This window comes from Urocampus carinirostris, chromosome 17 (assembly GCF_059441175.1).
Source record: "Urocampus carinirostris isolate Australia breed hairy pipefish chromosome 17, RoL_Ucar_1.0, whole genome shotgun sequence".
Taxonomy (NCBI): domain Eukaryota; kingdom Metazoa; phylum Chordata; class Actinopteri; order Syngnathiformes; family Syngnathidae; genus Urocampus; species Urocampus carinirostris.
Window position 1 is genome coordinate 2,964,406 of NC_142365.1, and position 22,868 is coordinate 2,987,273.

Sequence of the window (22,868 nt, forward strand, 5' to 3'; positions counted from 1 at the left end):
CGGTGGTAGGGAAGGCCCAGCAGCGACTCCATTTCCTGAGAGTGCTCAGGAAAAATCATCTGAATTGTTTTAGCCCCTAACTATGCCTCTGAAGAAGGTCGGTACAAGCAGGACAGGTGAAAAAAATCGAACGCCGGTAATGCGTCAGTGGGTACGCTAGGGTGCCATGCTGAGCGGCGTACGGGTGTAGCTCGCTCTTTTCTTGACCAACTGTTATCGCATGCGGACGTGCTTCGTTTTGCTTTCGCTTTTAATATAGGTGTACGAAGTGTTTTAGCCCCTAATTATGCCTCCGAAGAAAGTCAGTGCAAGCAACAAAGTTGCTACAGGTGAAAAAAGAAAAGTAGTGCGTACAACTATTGCATTTAAGAAAGAAATAATAGCAAAATATGAAGGTGTGCGAGTGTCTGATCTTGCTAGGGAATACCCCACCGTCCACCCGCGCCTTCTGCTGACCACCACAAAGGTAAGAAATCCTATTCATAATTCTTTTCTTTATGCTTTTTCTTTTATTTTTACACGTTCGTGTTAGCGTAATCTTTCTTACAGAAGATTACGATAACACGAACGTATGATTAGCCCGGGTTAGCTTTGTTTACGTTAAACATTCAAGTTAAACATTCAGGGTGTTGGAACGGAGCCCAACATTGAGGGTGTTGGAATGGAGCCCCCTGTCCAATGAAGCGCTAGCCACTTGTTGTAGAGACCCAGGTGCTAAATGTCAAGAACCGAGGTTCCACTGTACTTGGCGGGTATGAATCCACGACGTCACGACAGGGTAAAATGATCAGAGTGTTGAAAGAATGCCAGGCTGAACAGTCATCCCACACACATTTTCACCAAATAGTCGATTCAGCCAAGACGGGTCAAGCGCTCCAAAAAACGGTTGCCCAAGCGAAAGACTGACCTGTGTCTTGCCCTGCTGGCCATAAACAATCTTGGTGGGGATGATCTTTGTGGCGGCAGACGGCGTTCCGGCGCTCAAGCCTTTGGGCTGCGTGACGATCATCTTGGTGATGGGCCTGCCCGTGGTAATGATGGCCGGTTTTGTTCCCTGGACGGCCTGCAGGCTCTTCTCGCCCTGATCGCACCAAAAAAAAGGCTTGTTGAAATGTCGCTAAAGATAATAGCACGCCCTTTTCGTGGCCAAAATCAAGCGCTTTCAAGGACAATTTTTCCAGTACCTTCGAATGAAGAAGCCCAGCGCCGATGACTCAAATAAAGTCACCGTCTTGCTGCTAGCACATACTTCTGAGCTGTTCCGATCTATGATCTTTTTGTGTCAACGGGCTGCTATAAACTGACATGAATTCTGCCGCTCTGCTTTAACACTGCACATGCAGCTTGAGTACGCCACATGGAAAGGGCTCTTTATAGGTGTTGGGTCATAATGATAGTCAATACAGAAGACAAAAAAAGACTGAATGGGGAAAAAAAAAGCAAAAAATTTAGGCAAATTTGGACTCATTTGAATGATGTTGATTGCTCCGTACCAGATAGAATTCAATCTTGGAGACTATTGATCTTTTGCGTTTTTTCCAGAGGATCCGTGTCTAAATTGGTTATAACGGAATTGTAAATAGTTTTTTGTTTTTGCATTTTATCATTTGTTTATAGCACTGAAGAGTTCATATTTTTCACTTGTATTCGATTGTTTTGCATTTTTAGGGCTTTCGTGCTGTTGTTCAACTCTAAATTTGTTCAGTGTGTAAAAAGATAAAATGGTTTTGGATTTGACAATGTTTTTGTAGAGTTGTGAATATTTCAATTTCATATATTTTAAGGGATCCCGTGCAAAACGTTTGAAATGCCTAATTACGAAATAATTGAGTGCTAATGTTTACTTATTATTGATATAACGTCATTAATAAATTTGAAATTTGAGGAGCCGTTCGAGAGCTGAGGGCGCACAAAGCCAAAAAAGCCGCATTTCTAAATAGAGCTGTGCTATTGGGTACGACCAGTAGGGGGCGGTGACACATAAAATAACAACACCATGAGGACAAGCCACCGGAGCAGGCGTGCCGGCGCCATTTTCCTCAGGGTTGGGTAGGGTTACTTTAACTGGATTACTTTCAATTACTTTTGGATGACTCCAATACCAAATATGCTAATAAAAGACAAAAGAAACTAAATATGAATCAAATGATGACTCACAACACGTGGTAAGCTTTCTCTCCTGGCTTTGATCTCTTTGATCTCCGGCAAAACTAACATCAAATGCGACAGAAACAAAATGAAAATCAATCCAAACAGCTTGCCAACATCATTTTTGCCGTTCCATGTATTCAGTTACCCCCCAGGCCTGCACAAAATTTAGTAATTTTATTCATATTTAGTTTCTTTTGTCTTTTATTAGCATATTTGGTATTGGAGTAATCCAAAAGTCATTGAAAGTAATCAAGTTAAAGTAACCCTACCCAACCCTGATTTTCATGCACATTTTCTTAATTTTTCTTCAATTAATGCTCGGTTTGACTGCCAAGAATCATGACAATGGCAACAATCTTAAGCATTTTCCTGTCCTTGAAAACACAACATTAAAATTCAAGCATTTTCAAGGATTTCAAGCACCCGTTGAGGCAATTTTTGTTCGTTTGGCGAGAAACGTTGAGAAAAGCTCTCCACGGCAATGGACTGACCGCCGCGTTGAGCAGTGTGGTGACCACGTTCTTGCCGGGCAGCCCTTGGATTGTGGCCCCTTTGCCGCTGGTTTTCTGGACCACGATCACGTTGGGTTTAGATGACATTGGGATCGTGGTGATCTTGGTTGTGGTGCCTGTGAACGAAACGCAAAAGGGTCCATTTATTGAGAAATATATATCCAAAAAACACCGGCGTCATGAACTATATCACTCGAGAAATCTTGAAAAATACAATATTTTGAATTGGTTTCTTTGGAATATTGTAACGCAGCTAGATAGACATTGGATATAGATTTTACGACGTTTTTCTTCTCAAAAAGCCATTGTTTTGTGGAGAAAGGGATTTGTGTATTTATGTATTGTTCTATGGGTTTGTTGTGGTTTCTCTTAACATTTAAAGAATCATTGCTATTTACAATGTTGTGTTTACGTTTGTTCGTGTTCTAAGGAAAACTACAAATAAAACATTGGAAATTTCAAGGACTATTTATGATGTTTGAAAACAATAACATACACACACTTTTTTCAATTAAAATACATTCAAGGCACACAGTCTTGGCATATATAAAATATTTTTAGCTGTTTCAAATGTCACTATATTTTTAGTTAGTTTTCTCTAGAAATAAAAAAAAAACTATCTTGAAATGAGCACAAAAGATCTGCCAGTAGAAGACATTTGTTTTTACTAGGTTCTGATTTTTCAGTCAAATCATAAATACATCAAATTAGCCAGAAGACTTTTCCTTTATAGGATTTCTTTTATCAATATTTTTACAGAGTAATCTTAAGAAGATTCATCAAACAAAATACGTTATCAAACATACTACATCATGAGCATAAACATATAACATACCTGTCAACCTGTACGTTTTTGCCGTACAAAGTACGTTTATTATGCATTTTAAGACGTGTACGACGTACAAGAAAATCCGTACGGAAAAAAAAAAAAGATGGGTACCATCCGGTATACACCGACTATCACGAAACGGCAAATCAATAAAGTCAAACGAGTTCGCCGCGGTAGCCTCTATCTCGGTATCGTTTTTTTTCGTTGCAAACAAAGCGAGCGGTTTGATGCTATTGTGCGCATGCGTCTGCATCATGCATCATTCTGTGGTAGTTGTGAAGTGAAAGGAAGTCTGTCTCTTTTTAGAGAACCAGCTTTTTTGGCTCCACTCATTAAAGAGAGACGGCTCTCCAACGGCTCACTTGCTTTAATGCATTATATTACGAATGATGATGTTGTATAAAGAAGTTAAGAAAAAAAGGAAGTATAAAAGGAGAAAATGAAAAAAGACAGGTTTGTGGTTATCCCTTGAATCAGTTTATTACCAACAATAATTTAATGCAGAAAACGAATTCATAATTTGAATAAGAAATATATTATTCAACGTAATTCTATTTGCATGTATTTTTTCCTTCCACAGTGAACGTCCAAGCTACTTAATTTTTGCATTTTTTTTAATAATAAACCTCATTCATGTCGAGCAACGCAGGATCTCACAACAAAATGTTAATGAACAATATATATATTGAAACACATGTACAATATAACATGTTAAATGACATAAATAAACACGTTTGAAAAAAAAAAAATGGTATAAGATGATTTTGTATTTTGTAAGGGAAAATACGACATTTTGTAAGGGCATGGAGCCCTGGAGCGCGACAGGTATGATATAATATAAAAAGACAAACAAATAGTAATCTGCAGCCAAATACTGTTCTGTATGTCTGATCATTGGAAGAAAGCAAATGCCCTTAAAACCTACCAGACACAATATTGCTGGTGATGATTTTGCCTCCTAACGTGGCCAAAGATTTGGGCACCACCGTGATGATGCTTCCGCTCGTGGTCTTGACGTAGGTGGCGCCGCCGGCCGAGGTGGAGATGCGAGCGCCGAGGTTGGGTGTGACGGCGGGCCGCGTGTACGTGGCCTGAGAGGCTGCGGGATGAGGGGAAGAAGCGCATTCCAATTAATACAGTGGAACCTCGGTTTTCGAACGCCTCTCAGTTCGAACAAATCTGAGTCCGACCAAAAATTGAGAAATTCTTGCTTCGCTGTTCGGTCAAAAGAATCGGAGTTCGAACGCCGGTAATGCGCGAGTGCGTACGCTAGGATGTGATGCTGAGCGGCGTACGGGTGTAGATGGCTCTTTTCGTTACCAACTGTTATCGCGTGCGGACGTGCTTCGTTTTGCTTTCGCTTTTAATATAGGTGTACCAAGTGTTTTAGCTCCTAATTATGCCTCTGAAGAAAGTCAGTGCAAGCAGCAAAGTTGCTACAGGTGAAAAAAGAAAAGTAGTGCGTACAACTATTGCATTTAAGAAAGAAATAATAGCCAAATATGAAGGAGGTGTGCGAGTGTCTGATCTTGCCTGCGCCTTCTGCTGACCACCACAAAGGTAAGAAATCCTATTCATAATTATTTTCTTTATCCTTTTTATTTTTTTATTTTTACACTTCCGTACGAAAGTACGCCAACACGAACGTACGATTAGCCTGGGTTAGCTTTGTTTACGTTAAACATTCAAGTTAAACATTCAAGGTGTTGGAACGGAGCCCCCTTTCCAATGAGACCCGGGTGCTAAATGACTTGTAAACGACCTGATTTTTTTATTTTTACACGTTCAGGTTAGCGTAATCTTTCGTACGGAAGATTACGATAACACGAACGTAAGATTAGCCTGGGTTAGCTTTAGTTTACGTTAAACATTCATGGTAAACATTCAGGGTGTTGGAACGGATTAAAACGATTTACATTATTTTTAATGGGAAAAATGATTTCGGTGATCGAACAAATCGTTTTTTTGAACAGGGTTCGGGAACGGATTATGGTAGAGAACAGAAGTTCCACTGTATAGTCAAAGCGTTAGCTTTCACAAAAGATACGTGGATTCGAGTCTTCCGAGAAGCATTTTCCACCAGGGAGGTGCCTACCCTCCCGACGGCAGAACAAATTCGTCTTACTTCCAGGCCTAATAGCGCAACTGTAATATTCCCCGAAGGATTTGTTGAGAAGCTATCGAGTGGCCAAACCTGTGGGCTGAGTGACCAGCTTGGTGGTCATGATGGCCCCGTTGCTGCTGACCACCATAATGGGTGAGGAGCTGCTGCTGGACAAAGCCACTGATGACGGCTTGGGCAAGATTTTGCTGGGCTGGACCTGCTGCGTGATGATCTTTACACCTGCAGACAAAATTCAAGTGAAAGGTTTATAATATCTCCTTTGGAAATTCACTTTTTTTTAAAAGGCTGTAAAAAATTATATATTGCCAGTTCTAATAAAAAACGTCTATTCATTTTTTTTGGACTTCATTGGAAATGTTGTCGCTGTTAAATGTCATTGCACTTGAGTTGCAGTTCACTACTTTTCATTGCATTATTGCACGACCTTGTATATAAGTTGGCTCATTCATCCTGTCATTCTTTTTATCTCGTTTTCCTTTTTTTAAAGGCGCAGTGCGTCATTTCGAGGGTCCCTAAAAACTTCAAAGTAGGATATTTTCTCTCTTAAATATGTGCCAATGATCCTCCCGAGTGCTTTTATCTTACTTTAAGCAAAGCTAATTGGGGTAGAACACATTTGGTAGGAGGAATGAGGGGTGGGAGGGGGCCGTCCCTGCAGGTTTGTTTTCGTATCCATTTGTTTGTGTAGCATGAAAATAGAGTAGGTAAAAACGAGAACTCTTCAAATACGGGCAGCGCGGCGGCGCAGTGGTGAGCGCGTGTGCGGCACAGTTCTGAGGTCATGAGATCTGACCTCCTGTGTGGAGTTTGCATGTTCTCCACGTGCTTGCGCGGGTTTCCTCCGGGCACTCCGGTTTCCTCCCACTTTCCAAAAACATGCATTTCAGGTGAATTGGCCGGTCCAAATTGTCCCTAGGTGTGAATGAGCGAGCGAGTTGTCTGTCCCTGTGTGCCCTGCGACTGGCTGGCAACCAGTTCAGGGTGTCCCCTGCCCACTGCCCGAAGATAGCTGGGATGGGCTCCAGCACCCCCGTGACCCTACTGAGGATAAGCGGTACAGATAATGGATGGATGGATGCTTCAAATACAGTCCAAATGCCAACCCAAACCAAGCACCTCTAAGAGACGCACGTCCTTTTTTTTATTTTTACGAGTCGTTAGGTGACCGACCCCCCCGAATTCCAACCCCTAATGCCGAGTGCCAAATAGCATAGCAGTAGGTACTAATGTTGTATGTCTTAGATCAGGGGTAGGGAACCTATGGCTCTTTTCATGAGTACATATGGCTCCGAAATAAACTGTAACTATTGCACATCTCTCTGTGGCGTTCCAAAGTCAAGTGATTTCATCCCGATTTTGGTCCATATAAAGCCGAAGCAACTTCATGCAGAAGTTCGATAGGAAACCATTCAAACTGATAAATAAAAACGCTGGCTTTGATTGGGTGAGCAGTACAGGTGGGCGGATCCCTGCACACAGCGCAAGGCATTTCCTTCTCTCTCTCTCGCTCGGTACATTCTACACCCAAAGTGAATATGACGATATGCTTATCGTTTGCAGTCATTTGTGACATTTTTACAAAAGAACTTTGCATGCGCATTGTTTTGAAACCGCTATTAAGGACAAATTTCATGGAAAAAAATTGCCTCAACACTCTTAACTGAAGGTGGAAGACAAATTGTAAATAGCATATTTACATTGATTTGGGACACAGGATTTGGTATTATTATTTCATAAATTTGATTAAATCATCAAACGACACACAGTGAAATAAAATGTGCTGAAGAATTAGCTTTTGTCTAGAGAGCGTGTTTGGCAGTTTTTTCAATTTTGTCTGAAAATATATGATGTGGCTCTCTCAATTTCTTTTGAAAACATTTTTTGCTTTTATGGCTCTTTGGGTCAAAAAGGTTCCTGACCCCTGTCTTAGAAAGAACTTTATCCAAGGATTGAACCTGTGACATAGGCTGCAATGGCGACACGAGCCAGGAGACGGCTGACGCGGGTTAAAATAAAACTCCAAATTCTGTACAGCTCCCTCAAGCCTTTATTGCCTGTTTATTTCGGAGTTCCATGTCTAATCTCGTTGCAAAGAATGTTCACTACGCTGTTATCAATGACAATTGGAAATGAAATGCTGAACTTTTAAAAACGGAAGAATAAAACACCTTACCAGACTCTTGCTTTATCTGAATAGTCGGTTTGGGTCCCGGCGAAGAGGCGGCCTGGCCGACGCCCGAAGCCCCCGCGGCCGACCCTTGCGGCTGCTTGGGGAAGGTGCCGAGGATCTGCGCGGGAGAGCCCAGCAGGGTTTTCGGCGAGGGCAACCGAGTCGAGGCCACCTTTACTCCCGCTGAGCCGCTGCCTGGATCACAAAATGATCGACGGTGGGATCGTTTCATGGTTTCCAGGTATTTTAAAGGTACAGTGGAACCTCGCTAGTTCGCGGTTCCACTTTTGCGGGTTCAGAGCTTCGCGGGTCTAAAAAATTATACCTTACCTTCTCAATAAAAGCATTTATTGACCTGACGCCATTGAGCGCGAGCTTATGTCAACTGAGGACACTGTGTGGACACTCTTATTGTGAAGGGGAGGGGGAGGCCCTGACACAATGCTTAGTCATGGTGAGTTACCGCTTCGTTGACCCCCCCCTTTAACTCCTCCCACCTCACCCCCTTCTTATGTGGCGCTCAGTTTATCATGGAGGAACTCGGCGACGCGACGTAAGTATATTCTCTTCTGTCACATTCCATCTCAAGTTTGACTTCATTATACCAAAAGCGAGTGGTTGTTTGTACTACCTAAACACGGCTAATTGTGTGCAGTTTCGTGTATTTGTTGTAAAAGCCGTTCGATGCCGCTAGCTAAAGTATGTCGTTATTGTCAGAAGGTAGCTCTTTCACTTTCATTAAAATGAACACAGACTATTTTTTTAACTGTTGTTTCCCAAAACGCTTCACACTCATCAAATGTCACATTTTCACTGTTTTTATTTTCAATATGTAACCGGTAGTGTTAACAAGCGAAATAAACTGCGATGGCTGCATGTGGTTGAGAGCGGTTAATACAATCATACTGAATGGTTCGTAGTGGTTTCGCCTCAGTCCTATTCAGTGTACATACAACATATTTTAGTTTTTTTTGTTATAACATGAATTTCACTCTCTCCAACCGTATTCTATATGGTGTACTGTATACAGGGGGGGTATACTGTATACGTTTTTTTAAGCATTTTTGAAGGGGCGCCGCTACTTCGCAGATTTTCAGTTTTCGCGGGTGGTCTTGGTCCCCATTAACTGCGATAACCGAGGGATTACTGTATTCCCAAAAATATATCTATTATTTCAATTAGGCACAGAACATGAAGTGTTCCTCCCCACAATTATGCAAGCGTGTTGCAAAATCTTCCATGCGTTGGCAGGACTCCAGAAAATGAGTCTCAAAGTAACCCCTCCGTCTTGTCTCCTGTAGAACTGTGACATCATTGAATGCACCCTACACTTTCAAAATGGCGGATCCAATGAACACAACACGTGAGGCCAGTATTTTCCAGACTTAAAGTTGCAGTTTTTTTCATGGTCTGGCGCTTGGTGAGACTTATATGTGAAATTATTAACACATTATGACATCATCCAGTTTTACCTTTTTGTTACCGGTACTGTATAATTTCACATGTTATTTTCACACTAAACCACAAGAGGGCGTTCTAAGCCTGTGTTGACAATTTCAACCTTGCCCCGGTGTGACTGGACATTTTAAGAACTGAAAGAAGTGCCTTACTGTCTTGAGTTGGAGGAGTTGTTCACCGGTAAGTGTCACAGAGGATGAAGATTTAATTGGATTTCGTGATTAGGGGTGAAGCTGATAATTTGGTAAGCAAGCTCTTTATGTTATCAGAATGTTATGAGTTATAAGAATAATATGAAACGTTACCGACGTACTGTATCCCAGAATATATGAGATATACACGTACGTTCTCTATTTTAGTTTTATTGTAAATTGCCTTTCTAAATGACACGGATGTTTTAGGTGTCGGCTTTTATCAAATTCACCCCCCCGCCCCAAAATGTGACTTATACTCCAGATGCGACTTACTGGATGCATGTTTTTTCCTTGTTAATGATCCATTCTTTGCCTGGTACGACTTACATACTCCTAAGAGACTTAAGTCCGGAAAATACGGCATATGGATTTGATCCAAAAATCATGTACAGTCATACCTCTACTTATGAATTAAATTCGTAAGTAGAGGGGCCTTTTCAATGTAAATTCGCAAATCCGTTCCAAGAAATAAAAAAGTATTTCTTTTTTTCTAATAAATCATCAAGAAGCATCAGAATATGAAACGAGTATTTGTTAAAATTACAATACCACACAAAAAAAACTAAAACAAGAGCCACACAATGTTAAAAAAAAAAAGAAAGAATAAAGGAAATAATACAAATATTCTCTTACTTTTTAACTGTTTACTGGTCCTCAGCAGTGTTTTTTGCGTCCCGTTTCTGTCTGCTTTTCCAGACTTTTGACAATCCCACGGCAATGCGCGAAGCAGACATCATAATGACCAATAGCCCGACCAGTCAAAACTTTTTCTGGGTGTTGAAGTTCCAGTTCCCTGAATCCTCAGAACAACCTCTTCATCTCATCGTTTGCAGGCGAGGCCTTTGGAAGGAGCCGTACATTTTAGCGCTTCCTTCTGTTTAATAATCGTGGCGATCGTAGATTTATTACGGCCATATATTTTGGCCACATCCCGAATACGCATCCCCTTTTCATTTTGTTCAATCATTTCCTGCTTGGTTGCAATGCCCCAAAAAACCCTTTTCAGTTTATTTTCTGCGCGGCTCACTTTTCCGAATGTCGTTCGTGGGGTCCATGGTGAATGCTTCGCATCGATAGCATATAGTAGAGTACGGTGCCGTTTACAGAGCGGGAATGGGACCGAGAGTGGCCACAAAGAATAAGCGGTAGACACAAGAGCACGACGGCGCTCACGCATAGAAATCGGGCTGCCAAGTGCGCCGAAAAGCAGCGCGCACGGTACTGGTCTGTTTATTTGTATCCTGAAAAAAAATGTGTTCCTCCAGGTCAGGGATCGGGAACCTATGGCTCGCGAGCTATATATGGCTCTTTCTAAGAGTACCTATGACTCAGACACAAATTTGATTCCATGAAAATTTTCTCCATTTCGTTCAAAACTTGAGCTACTAATCCTCTTCAATTACACGCAAAGCCAAACCAAAGCTGATTTATAAAGAAGTACTTCGCAGAATATATATGGCACGTTTTTCACTACAATTTACACTCAAGGTGTCACAAAAAAAAAAAAAAAACTCGTTTTGGCTGTACAACACTAAAGAATCCTTTATATAAAAGCTCACTATATAATCCGTGTTCAGTGTTCAGATATCTTATGATGAAATTCCACAGAACAAACTGTAAATACGCCAAAACACTGGAAGAGAATTTAAAGTTATTTGATTGGGTGAGTGGGAAGGATGGGTGAAGCTATCCCTCCCATCTCTCGCCCTACTCCGTCTGCGCCAAAGGTAAGCACATCAGGCTCCCCGTTTGGAGAATGTTGTGACGTTTTTACAAAATAACTGCTTGCATCTGGTTTTGAAACCAATATGTATGAAAAAAAAAAATGAGTTCAACCGATCTTGAGTAATTGCAAGAAAGAGACAAGTTTAAAGAGGTATGTTTGTTGATTTTGGGACACGGACTCTGGCATCATTCTCTTTTCATAAATGTTATCAAATCATCAAAAATAAATGTCCTGAAGACTAAGCTTTTGTCTGGGGCGCGGGTTTAGCAATTTAGTAAGTTTGTCTCATAATATATGATGTGGCTCTTTCCCAAAATAAAATTAAGACATTTTGCTTTTATGGCTCTTTGAGTCAAAAAGGTTCCCGACGCCTGCTCTAGGTCAATTTTTTACGCCCATTTTGCTCGCAACCTGAAAAATTCATAGACATGTGAAGTAGAAATATGGCTGTACTACTTTCTCACATTTAGCATGTTTGGGAGGACTTTAAGCATGAAATCTTAGCGCTGCGCCGAGCAAAGAACGTAACAGGTCTTTATTTGGAGCGTTAACTCTCTAAAGCGAAGCCAAATAAGGCCAGCCACATGGTTTTAGTGGCCCGCAAAATATCTGATGGTGATCCCAAGAGCCAAGAAGTGTTCCGCTGGTTCAAAAGCGTTCTCTATCCGGGCACCGGTGCTGTGGAATGCTCTCCCCCCTGAGATCCGATCTGCAACCTCAGTGGAAATGTTTAAATCTAAGCTTAAAACACACGTCTACTCTATAGTATATGAAAAACCTACACTTTTCGTGGACAATATATCTGTATTATTTGTGATTGCAACATCCTTTGCTGTCTGCTAATCCTGAAAGAGGGATGCTACATGTGTGGTCCCTTCTCAAGGTTTCTTCATTTTCCTCATGTTGAGGTTTTTGAGTTTTTCCTTGCCCTCATGTTGGTTCCAGATCAGGGGATGATGTCATAATAGTCTGAAAAATAGTCTGTGTAATAACCTGTGCAGCCCTTTGAGACTCTTTGTGATTAAGGGCTATACAAATAAAAATGACTTGACGGCACTTACACGTGGATGCGGTGGACATGACGGCAGACTGAGTGGAGGAGACCACGGTGGTGACAGCCGGCGCTGCCAAAGGGTTAGGGGTGGCCGCCGTAAAGACAACCGTCTGCTTCTGGGTTGGTGTGGCCAAGATGGCACTGGAGGTCAGCTTGGACACGCCTGGATTGTTGTGGGACTTGGACAGGATGTTGGGGACAAAATTGGAGCTTGGCGACGTTGTCACGATGATCACCTGACGAGGGGTCAACGGGAGGGGGTTCGATTAGATGTGTGAATATGTCAGGAGGAAGACTGTAAGGGTCGCTAGCTAGCCTGCTATCCTGAGTTTCTTTAAAGAGCGCTGTTTGTGCTTTTCGACCTCAGCTGCACAATATTGGTTTGACAGTCATTAGCAATGGTGTCGCATGGTATAGCTCCAGTGTTCTCGTTTGCCCGCGTCCCCGCGTCCTTGATGCATCATTTTTGCTGGGGACGCATAGTCTCAAATCAACGTGCGTCCCCGGGATGCAACCTTTTTGCCACAAAATTGTCATTATTACCCGATTACTTTTTTTAACAAAGATTTACTGCACTCCAAACTTTTCGTCAGGCAGATCCGCCATTGTTGTTTTGGTCTCGCGGTTCGAGTTTTCGTCTGCATGCCGATCTCGGCCAACGAGATCTCGTTCTGTAGTGAAAGGAATTCCGTCTTTTTTTAGAGAACCGGCTTTTTGGCTCAACTCATTAAAAAGAGCCGGCTCTCCAACGGCTCACTTGCTTTGATGATTGATAATACGAATTATGTTGTATAAAGAAGTTAAGAGCCCAATCAAATTTCAGTATATTGAATTCTGTGTCACCCCGACATTGTATGAGGAAATGTTGCCACGACTCAAGTGATTTGAAAATAAAAGTACGCTTTAAGAATCAATAAGTGAAGTGTACATACTATCTTAAACTTAAAATACGTAAACTATGGAAAAAGTGAAAGTGAAAAAGTCGGAATTCCGACTATAGTCGGAAAAATCACATCCCTGATTAATCTTGGTGTGGCACACTGATTTACAAGGACATTTGAAAGTGGCACCCCGCACCGAAAAGGCTGCTGACCCCTGGTATAGCTCTTTTTGTTCGCTTTCAACTGATTACTGGTCTCGTTCACTGTTTTTTTACGGTTTACTGCTATCCATAAAGGCTTCGTCACATGGTTAGGTCACGCGTGTGCAAAGGTTCAACTTCCTTTTAAATCTATCTATGTATCGACCTTGGTCATATCCTTCAAGTGGGGTGACCGACAGCAAGACAAACACATAAAATAACAAATAAAATAAAAGGGGGGAAAAAAATAGCAAAAAAAACACACAACATTTTTTGGACCATGGCCAACCCAATTGCCCAAACACCCAAACAAGTTAGGCACCTCGGCACCTAAGTTGGTCATGCTTTCGTCCCTCCAAATGAAACGGGACACCAAAAAGTGGCCATGTCACTCAGGTCAGGGTGACATAACACACTCTTCTGTCCGACAGCTTTCACTGGTTTACCCCTGCCGCATCATACGGGTGCCCAGCCCATCCTTAAGAACGCGTCTACAATCCCACTATCCTTTCACAACACCTTTTCACTCCTTTCTATCACCAACAAGAGCTCTAGCTTCCATTATATTATTTCGACCTCTTTCCTGCAGTGCACTCATAACACCATCCATCCACGTCAATGGCGGCCTTCCTCTTGGTCTCCTTCCATTTCCTTCTGCTTTGTAGATCCTAAATGAAATCTACCGTGTTCATATAAAGCGCAAGTTGGACAAACTAAACAAGGACCTTTTGCGTGGTGGTGCTGGTGGTCTGGATGGCGGGCTTGGTGAAAGTGATCTTGACGGGCGACAGATGCGGCGGGAGCGAGTTGGCGATGCTCTGCATGATGTTGCTCATCTTTGGGCTGCTCACCACCGGCGCCGCCACGTGCTTGACCACCGGGGGCGACGCCTTGGCCACTTCCTTCAGCGTCACCGGAGACGAGCCTGACGAGTTGGTGCGGCGCCTCTTGCGCGGCTTCTCGTCTTCGTCCGAGCAACTCACGCCTAAAGGAAGAAAAAGTGCATGGTACGCATACCTTCAACATATAATGGTCGCTTCGAGCCAAGTCCCGTATCTTCCGGTATAGAGGGCGCACCTAAAACCCCAATTTGTAAATAAATGCGCCTTACATACTGCAGAATACAGTGGGTAAGATTGGAAAACCCTTACCAAACTGTATGTAACATCCTACATGCTGACATTTCTTGTGTAAATTATAACTATAACCTTATCCTCCTTATTTTATAACCTTATCTTCTCTGTTCCTTTATCTTCTTGTTTTTTTTTACCTCACTGTGAATGTGTGACACTGGAGTGTCATACCCAATTTTGTTGTCACAATATGTTAACCCATTTTGTAACAATGAAAATAAAGGTATATTCTATTCTATTCTGAAATGCATACTGCAATTGTAAGAATACGTTACCGAAACATCACTAAAGTGCAAAACCTTGTATGCGGGAATCAAACCAGAGTCGCGGCAGTGAGAGTGCTGACACTTTATCAAAAAAGCCACTAGCGGTACAAATGACATGCGACAAGGCAGTAGACCAGGGGTCTGGAATTTTTTTTGACTCAAAGAGCCGTAAGAGCAAAATACTTTGATTTTTTTTTTCTTTTTTTTTCTTTAAAAAAATAAAAATAAAAAATAAAATAAACTTGTTCTTCGGTAAGTTTTATTTCACTGTGTGATGTTTGACAATTTAATAAAATGTAGGAAATAAGAAAAATGCAAGGGCCTGTGTCCCAATTGTCCACAAATATACCACTTCAAACTTGTCTCGCTTCCGCATTTACATAGGATATTTGAGGCTCATTTTGACCTCTTCCAGGTGCAAGCAGTTGTTTTGTGAAAGTGTCACAAAATCCTGCAAACAAAAATCCTGATGTATTTACTTTCGGTGCAGGCGGCGCAGGGTAAGTAACAGGAGGGCGTGCTTGCATAGCTCCACCTATCCCTACCGCTCACCCAGTCAAACTGCTTTTTGGGGTATTTACATTTTGTTGTATTCTACATGAACTTCCATATAAAAGGATTTCTGAGCAAATTACAGCCAAAACACATTTTTTTTTTGGTGTGACAACTTGACTGTAAACGGTAAATCTGCCCTATATATACACTGGACAGTCACATTTGTTTGGTAGTGCATTTTAATAAGCTTCGATCATTTCAGTTAGGGACAACAATTTTGTCTCCGGGCCCTAGGTACTCATGAAAAGAACCGTCGATGGCCCGCGAGCCATTGATGGCTGGTGTCAGACCCACATATTTGCTAGTGCATTTTGGTAGATTAAACAGTCTCTCCTCTTCTTCAGCAATGAATGTTAAGAGAATGGACACAACAGAAAGTCTTATACAAGCTCTTTTTAAAAATTTCATCTAAATATAGTCTTACACAAACTACTTTATGACTCCCGATTCAAGTGTGTGCGGTGCATGTTTGTATGTGACGCATAGGCTCCGAAACAGCCGAACTGATTTTCGTGAAAATAAACACAGTTGTACTTTAGGCCTCAGCGAGTGTCTTTATCTAGATTCGGTGTCATGCCCCCATTTTGTGTGTCATCTGTACCACCGGTGGCCTCATGGTAATGGGTTCGATTCCCATTGTTTTGCGATTTTAGTATGTACCTGTGTACAAGGAAGCTCTTAGCGTCATCTGGATTTCAGGCACCTTACGTATGAAAGGTATATGACAAAAGACTGTTTTTTGGGGGGTTTGCGCCTTGTGACCCGGTGCACCCAATATGCAGAAAGTACAGTTTACAAGTAGTTTTGGGTGAAATGGTTTGACTGACTTTTGACGTAGACGGTACTCCCGCTGGGAAGCACCACCACGCTAGACGAGGGGCTGGGCGGGCGCTGGGACTTTGTGGCCGTTCCCGTGGCGGCGCTGGTTGCCGTGGAAACGCTGGAGGTGCCCGTCGTGCTCGTGTAGGAATAACACACCACCACTGGAGGGAAGAGAGCCGTGTCACCACAAAAGACATTGGAGATTTGCTACTGGCTGCAGTCTTTGCAATGGAAACACTCTGGAGCCATGTGATGAAAACACAAAGGCTGAGCATAAAATAGAATTGGCAGGGGGATTTTTGAACGATAGAAACTCTACGAAACGACCTGGGAAATGCTTTATTTTTTTTAACTTTATTTGTCGCTTTAAGTAGACTGTGATACTGTACTTACTCTCTTCGGGAAGTGTTAAACAATCAGAAAGAGGAACACATTAAATGACGACAATCCGTGAAGCAGAGGTGAACTTTGTTATAGCGAGGGAGTACTGTACTACCAAACAGGGTTGGGTAGGGTTACTTTAACTTGATTACTTTCAGTTACTTTTGGATTACTCCAATACCAAATATGCTAAATCTGAATGAAATGATGACTCACAACACGTGGTAAGCTTTCTCTCCTGGCTTTGATCTCTTTGATCTCCGGCAAAACTAACATCAAATGCGCCAGAAACAAAATGAAAATAAATCCAAACAGCTTGCCAACATCATTTTTGCCGTTCCATGTGTTCCGTTACTCCCCAAGCCTGCGCAAAATTTAGTCATTTTATTCATATTTAGTTTCTTTTGTCTTTTATTAGCATATTTGGTATTGGAGTAATCCAAAAGTAATTGAAAGTAATCCAGTTAAAGTAACCCAACCCAACCCTGCTACCAAATTAAGGCAGATTGATTCCTTTTTTTAGAATCAAATATTCAAAATATGATCAGACTTTGCAAAAACATGTTTTCCCATTTTTCTCGTGTGACGGAGCGAACCAGTGAGTCCTAATTTCTGTTTCTTCACTGCCAATTTGACTTTGCCAAGCAGTCCCCTGGTCAGGACTTAATTCAGTACCTAGCATTTCCACGAGAAGGCGCCAAACTCACCCTCTTTATTCCCCGTCTCAGCCGGCAACGGCATGGACGCGTTTTGAGAAGCAGCCGCGCTGGCGACCGCGTTGGCCGTGGCGGTGAACGCCGTCTGTGGGATCAGCCTGGGCAAGAGCGGCACCAGCCGGCGGCCTTCGATAGACCACTCCGACGAGCTGTTCTGACCCGCCATGCTGCGGAGAGGGCACAGGTGAGCAGGACTCAAAGAGTTTAAGTGGAGAAGCTGCCTGCAATCGCTTAGTCACTCACTGGTACGCGATGGTGCAAAGACGCTCGTCATTGACGGCCCGCCTCACTTCGGCGCGGTGCCGCTCCGTTGAGATGCTGAGAGGAGGAAATCGAGTTACAGAATAAAATGGTGGTAAAATGTTGCGGGAGTGATATTTGCCCCATGCGTTCGTCACACAGGTGCAAATGTTTGAGAAGTTTGGTATAGGACGGAGTTCCGCGAGCCGCATGCTCCCTGCCGCTTTTCCAAAAATGTTTACAAATTGATTAAGATTGGGGAGTGTCATCTATTTTTGCGTGCTATGGTCTCTGTAATAAGACAAATGACCCAAACACCTAACCATTTCCAATGTTGTAAAAATGTGTAAATTACAAATGACATTTCTTCTAGGGCTGTCACTATGACACGAGAGGGAAGATCGGCTTGTAGGAGTTCTCAGGTGGGAAGTGACGGGTTTGACTGCAGCATTCTCACCGGTATCTCGTAAAAAACACAGGATAAAGGTTGTCACCTCGAACTCAGCTGAGGAGAACATTGTGACATGCAGTCGCAGCTCTCAGGCTTGCCTGGAAAACTTAGCTGCGATGCAACACATTTATCCTTCGCTTGTTTTTTCTCTGGAGCTGTGTAGGCCAAAGCCCCGCCAATTATTTAGGTTGCCGACCCCCGGTGTGGGAGAATCATCTCATCTCATTAGCTGCACCGCTTATCCTCAGTTGGGTTGCGGGGGTTCTGGAGCCCATCCCAGCAATCATCGGGCAGTGGGCAGGGGACACCATGAACTGGTTGCCAGTCAATCGCAGGGCACACAGGGACAGACAATTTGCTCGCTCATTCACACCTAGGGACAATTTGGACCGGCCAATCCACCTGAAATGCATGTCTTTGGAATGTGGGAGGAAACCAGAGTGCCCGGAGGAAACCCATGCAAGCACGGGGGGAACATACAAACTCCGCACAGTAAGTCCGGTAGCTGGATTTGAACCCACACAGGAGGTTCCCAAGACCTTAGAACTGTGCCGCACACGCGCTAACCACCCACCCCGCCGCCATGCTGCCCCCATAGGAGAATCAGTTCGCGTAAAAAGTTTTTTTTTAAAAATGAAATCAAAATACCCGAGCATTTTGCTAAGCTCTGCAAGCAGATCCTTCTTGTCCTTTGTTAGGTCTCCTTGAGCTCGGAGAGCACTGATAACGCCAGCGTACGCCTCCAACTCTGGATAGAGGGGAAGTTGAGTTGGATATTTTTTTTTACACATTTGATCATAGACCACAGGCGATTATCATTTACCCAGTTTGCGCAGTATCCTTCTGCATTCATCCCTACCCAGATCAAGGATGGTGGGCCAAACCACTGGCATGGTCCCAGTCAGCACTGGTTTCTCCAGCTGAATCATGAGCTTAAAACAAAACATGCATGTAAAACGGACAGAAATGGCAACATGGTCTTCTCCAAAATAAGATTTGATATCCGACTGCACACTCTAGCCTGCTTCTGCAGGACAAACTACATCAACGACGCTTTTATTAAAATAGTGCACATATGATGAGAGGTAAAAATACCGAGAAACAGAGCCACATTTATTCTCAAGTCACCAATGACACGACGGTCATATTGTTTTCTACATGTGTTTCTTGACTGTGTTCAAATATCAATTGCTTGGCAGCAGTGATGTTTATTGACCCTATTGACAAATTTGTCATTCTAAACCAGGCTGCATTTCCTACTTCTGTTTGATTTGGCAGGACACTTCGATTTGGTGCCATTACTACGGTACTCATGTCTATGTTTCTTGCACAATGTTTACTGCTCACCTTGCACAATGTTGACTATCTTTTTTTGCACTATGATGACTATTTTTGAACCAAATGCATATGTTGACTATTTCTTGCACTATGATGACTATTTTTGCACCATATGCATATTGCTCAAACCCTTACGATACCAAACTGTATGTAACATCCTACATGCCGACATTTCTTGCGTAAATTTTGTATAAATTATAACTATAGCCTTATCCTCCTTGTTTTATAACCTTATCTTCTCTGTTCCTTTATCTTCTTGTTTTTTTTAACTCACTGTGAATGTGTGAGACTGGAGTGTCATGCCCAATTTCGTTGTCACGATATGTTAACCCATTTTGTAACAACGACAATAAAGGTATATTCTATTCTATTAATCGTTTTTTACATTGATTTTAAGTCTGACAAGGTTAGAATTTTGCTGAACTGTTTCTTTATTAGGTAGTGACTTGCGTTCACAACCTCTGCACATCATTTGCATCCCGTTTGTCATCACGCAGCGAAACACGACTCGCCAATTGAGAAACCCTGCTGCATGACTTTAAATGGATACGTGTGTATTGAAATGTTCTCTCTAAAGGTGATCGCCTCCCTGCAGGCTCAAAATGATCTATCGTTTGACTCTATTCTATACTCCATCACCTACAGCGGCGACGCAAACACACCATAAGCGACATTTCAAACGTCTGTTTGCTTCTAAAACGAACTCGCAGAGAATAGCAGAAAATGGCTGTGGGTGATGGGTGTGTGCAGGCTGTCATTTTCTGACCATTTCCAGCCACAGAGGACACTTAAAACTCGCACAAAGGACAATGCATGGATATTATTGCAATAACGTAACTTTACATCATATGCACACAAAAACAGAGCTAAAATGACGGACGCTGGCTAAGCCAGTTCGCCGGTGTATAAGGGATTGTTATTTTACCTTCAGCAAGCCAACTCAAGGCCTCGGCAGCATTAAAAATGCGCAAATCCAAACACCCATAGTTGACGGCGACATTTTAACCAATCTATAACATAGCTGTGATAAACACAAATAAATAAAAGCGGAAAAACGTCCGGAAAATAAATTTAAAAGTCAAAACTGACGCCAATGTTTACGTTGTCTGCTAGCTGAGATTAGCCAAAAATGGAGAAGACTTGCTTCTTCGCGGGATTTTTTGTTTGATTTTGCCGGATGTGTTCTTCTCGGTTTTACTCGGTGCTGCCACCCAACGAAGAAATACAGCATTGCAAGTCTCATCGAAATCAAACACATGCGACCTTCAAATACATGGGCAAAACAACACCTGGAAACGTTTTTATTATGACTTACTGTGACTATTAAACTGTTTTGGATTATTTTAGTATTACTTCAATGTATCTTGACATCACAGGGCAACCTAAACGCAGTTTCGACTTATACATTGAGATTGTATCAATGCGTCCGCTGATTTACGATCAGCAATTGAACGCAGCATTTTCCCCAGCCGACGGGAAAGGAGCAGAGGGGAAAGAAAGCATTTCCTCCAAATTCGCCCCATGTCAAGTTTTTTTCAGGAAAAAAACACAGCACAGGAGATAGGACGCCAATTGCACGGGACGCGAAGGATAGTAACAAAATCGGAGATATTTGACACGGTTAAAGTTGAGCACAACTCTCCTCTTCACCCTTCCATCCATGACACCAGGGTGTCATGTCGGAACACTTTCCCACGGAAACTTAAAAAAAAGACAAACTACCCTTTCGGAGTAACAAGTGTTTTTTTTCGTCTTTTTCACCGAACAAAGTTTGTGTAAAATGGAACCCACTGCGAGGAAAAAGTTTCAAGAGGAGCGGCATTTGTGATTTTCCTCCCTTCTTCTTTCACCAGGAAACACTCCCTGAAAAGAATATAACGGAGTTTGGTCGGGTGCTTGAAAAAAGGCCCGATGATAGAAATGTTCTTTTAAAGTGATTTGTGAACATGTTCGGTTGAAAAGGAATTGGACAAAACACGGGAATCCCGATGAGTGGGACGCAGACGACGCTCACTGATAGGTAAGGTTCCGATTGACCGTCGTTGCATAATAATGAGCGAACTTTTATTTTTTTAAAATTGACCAATCGCGTTTTGATCCGTGACTGTAAGAAATCTATCTGGTTGAGATGCAGTTAATCCTGGAGTGTCAAACTCATTTTAACTCGGGGGGGCCACACCATAGAACAAACATTCTGTCGGGGGCCGGACTAGTAGATTAAATAGGGATAAAGAAATAAGAGAAAGAGGGAAAGAAAGGGAGAGAGGGCGGGACAAAGAAAGAAAAAGAGAGAGTGGGAGAGTGCCTGAGAAACAAAAGATAAAAAGTCGTGAAGAGGGGGAAAAGAAAGAGAGAGGAAGAAAGAAATCCAAAGAGAAATAGAAAGACAGAAGGAGAGAAAAGAGAAAAGAAAGTGCGAAGGGTATGAAGAGAGAAAAGGAAAAAAGGTAGTTAGAGCAAAAGAGGTTAAAAGACAGAGAGAGAGAGAAAGAGACAAAGGAAGAGAAAAAGAGAGAGTGAAAGAGACAGAGTAGGAGAAAAGGGATGGAAAAGAAAGAGAGAGAGAGAGAGAGAAATAAAAACAAGTACAGTGTCTTTGTGAGAGGCACCTGGCTTTGGCAACATCAAGTGGACCTATTTCAACCTGTAGCTTGTTTTTCTCTTGGGCTTCTCTGAGTGTTGTCTCGCGGGCCACCTCTTTGACACCTGCGAGTTAATCGATCGATCAATCGACGACTAAAAAGTTTAAAGTTCCGATATTTCTCTCTTAGGATGCCCAAATGAGTTCAAAGAACCCTTATGCCTTCTTTTCCACAGCGCCTATGTCCTATTATCTTACTTTTATCAGAGCTGTTCGGGGTGGAATACATTAGGTTCGAGGAACGGGGATGCTGGAGATTGACGTCACCCCCCCTTACCAGTGTAGCACATAAATGGTGAAACTAAGCAGATTCTAGTCGAGTCCAAACGCAAACCCAAGCCCCCCCGAAAGGATAAAAACAAGTTTATTTGGGCGTGTCTAAGACATGTACGTTCTCGCACGCGCATCACGTATGAGTCGACTGAGGCGACGATCGTGACTTCTTGTCATGACGATGACTGATGTTAGGAATGAAATATTAAAATGTACCGTTTACACAATTTTTCGAATGATTTATCTGACTCCATCAACCAAACACAACCTACATTCACCGAACAATGCGCGCTCGTTTCTTGATGGAAAAGATGGACGAGAGACCGGCATTTCCACACAGGGGGCAGATTTAATTTCTTAAACAATTTAACTAGTGAACTCCATCGAATATGGCCAAATCAGTGTCGCTCGAGTCTCTGTCAAGCCTCCTCTCTCGATTTACGCTTCCTTCTCTCGGCCCACGTTTTTCCCGCAAGCTGGTGTGCCGGCTCCTCCCACGGGCGTGCCAGGGAAGCGCCCACGCGGGCTCCATCACCTCGCCTCGATGTCTGGAAAAACTCAAAACAGCAGAGCGTTTATCAAAACAATGCCTGCCGTCCTTCGTCAGAGTCCTGTTATCAACAGAACTAAACAAAACAGTCCGCATTCGGATCAGCGGGACCTGTCATTGAACTTAGGCCTACTCGGTGAAAATCTTCATTGCACTCAATAAATATAACTTGTATTTAATCGTATAAAATCTTTTATAGTCC

General features: G+C 42.5%; 2 protein-coding genes across 9 annotated transcripts in view; one reads left to right on the forward strand and one right to left on the reverse strand.

Moving 5' to 3' along the window:
* The window catches only part of emsy (EMSY transcriptional repressor, BRCA2 interacting), a 33,043-nt gene extending 12,672 nt beyond the window's left edge, over positions 1-20,371 (reverse strand). For 2 of the 3 annotated variants that reach the window (XM_088320566.1, XM_088320565.1), the window contains exons 1-13: positions 20,128-20,370; positions 18,688-18,796; positions 18,513-18,612; positions 17,417-17,491; positions 17,165-17,340; positions 16,082-16,237; positions 14,026-14,285; positions 12,227-12,455; positions 7,791-7,982; positions 5,687-5,836; positions 4,418-4,591; positions 2,643-2,779; positions 908-1,081 (exon numbers count right to left, since the gene is read on the reverse strand). In XM_088320566.1, coding sequence (XP_088176692.1) covers positions 908-1,081; positions 2,643-2,779; positions 4,418-4,591; positions 5,687-5,836; positions 7,791-7,982; positions 12,227-12,455; positions 14,026-14,285; positions 16,082-16,237; positions 17,165-17,340; positions 17,417-17,491; positions 18,513-18,612; positions 18,688-18,793 — 1,929 coding nt within the window. In that variant the 5' untranslated portion in view covers positions 18,794-18,796; positions 20,128-20,370. Of the gene's footprint in view, positions 1-907; positions 1,082-2,642; positions 2,780-4,417; positions 4,592-5,686; positions 5,837-7,790; positions 7,983-12,226; positions 12,456-14,025; positions 14,286-16,081; positions 16,238-17,164; positions 17,341-17,416; positions 17,492-18,512; positions 18,613-18,687; positions 18,797-20,127 lie in introns of all 3 variants that reach the window. The other variant, XM_088320568.1, reaches the window with a different exon arrangement.
* A 317-nt stretch (positions 20,372-20,688) lies between these two features.
* arhgef12b (Rho guanine nucleotide exchange factor 12b) overlaps positions 20,689-22,868 on the forward strand; it is an 84,870-nt gene continuing 82,690 nt past the window's right edge. For all 6 annotated transcript variants that reach the window (XM_088320559.1, XM_088320564.1, XM_088320561.1 and 3 more), the window contains exon 1: positions 20,689-21,222. In XM_088320559.1, the coding sequence (XP_088176685.1) occupies positions 21,191-21,222 (32 nt within the window). In that variant the 5' untranslated portion in view covers positions 20,689-21,190. The remainder of the gene's footprint in view (positions 21,223-22,868) is intronic.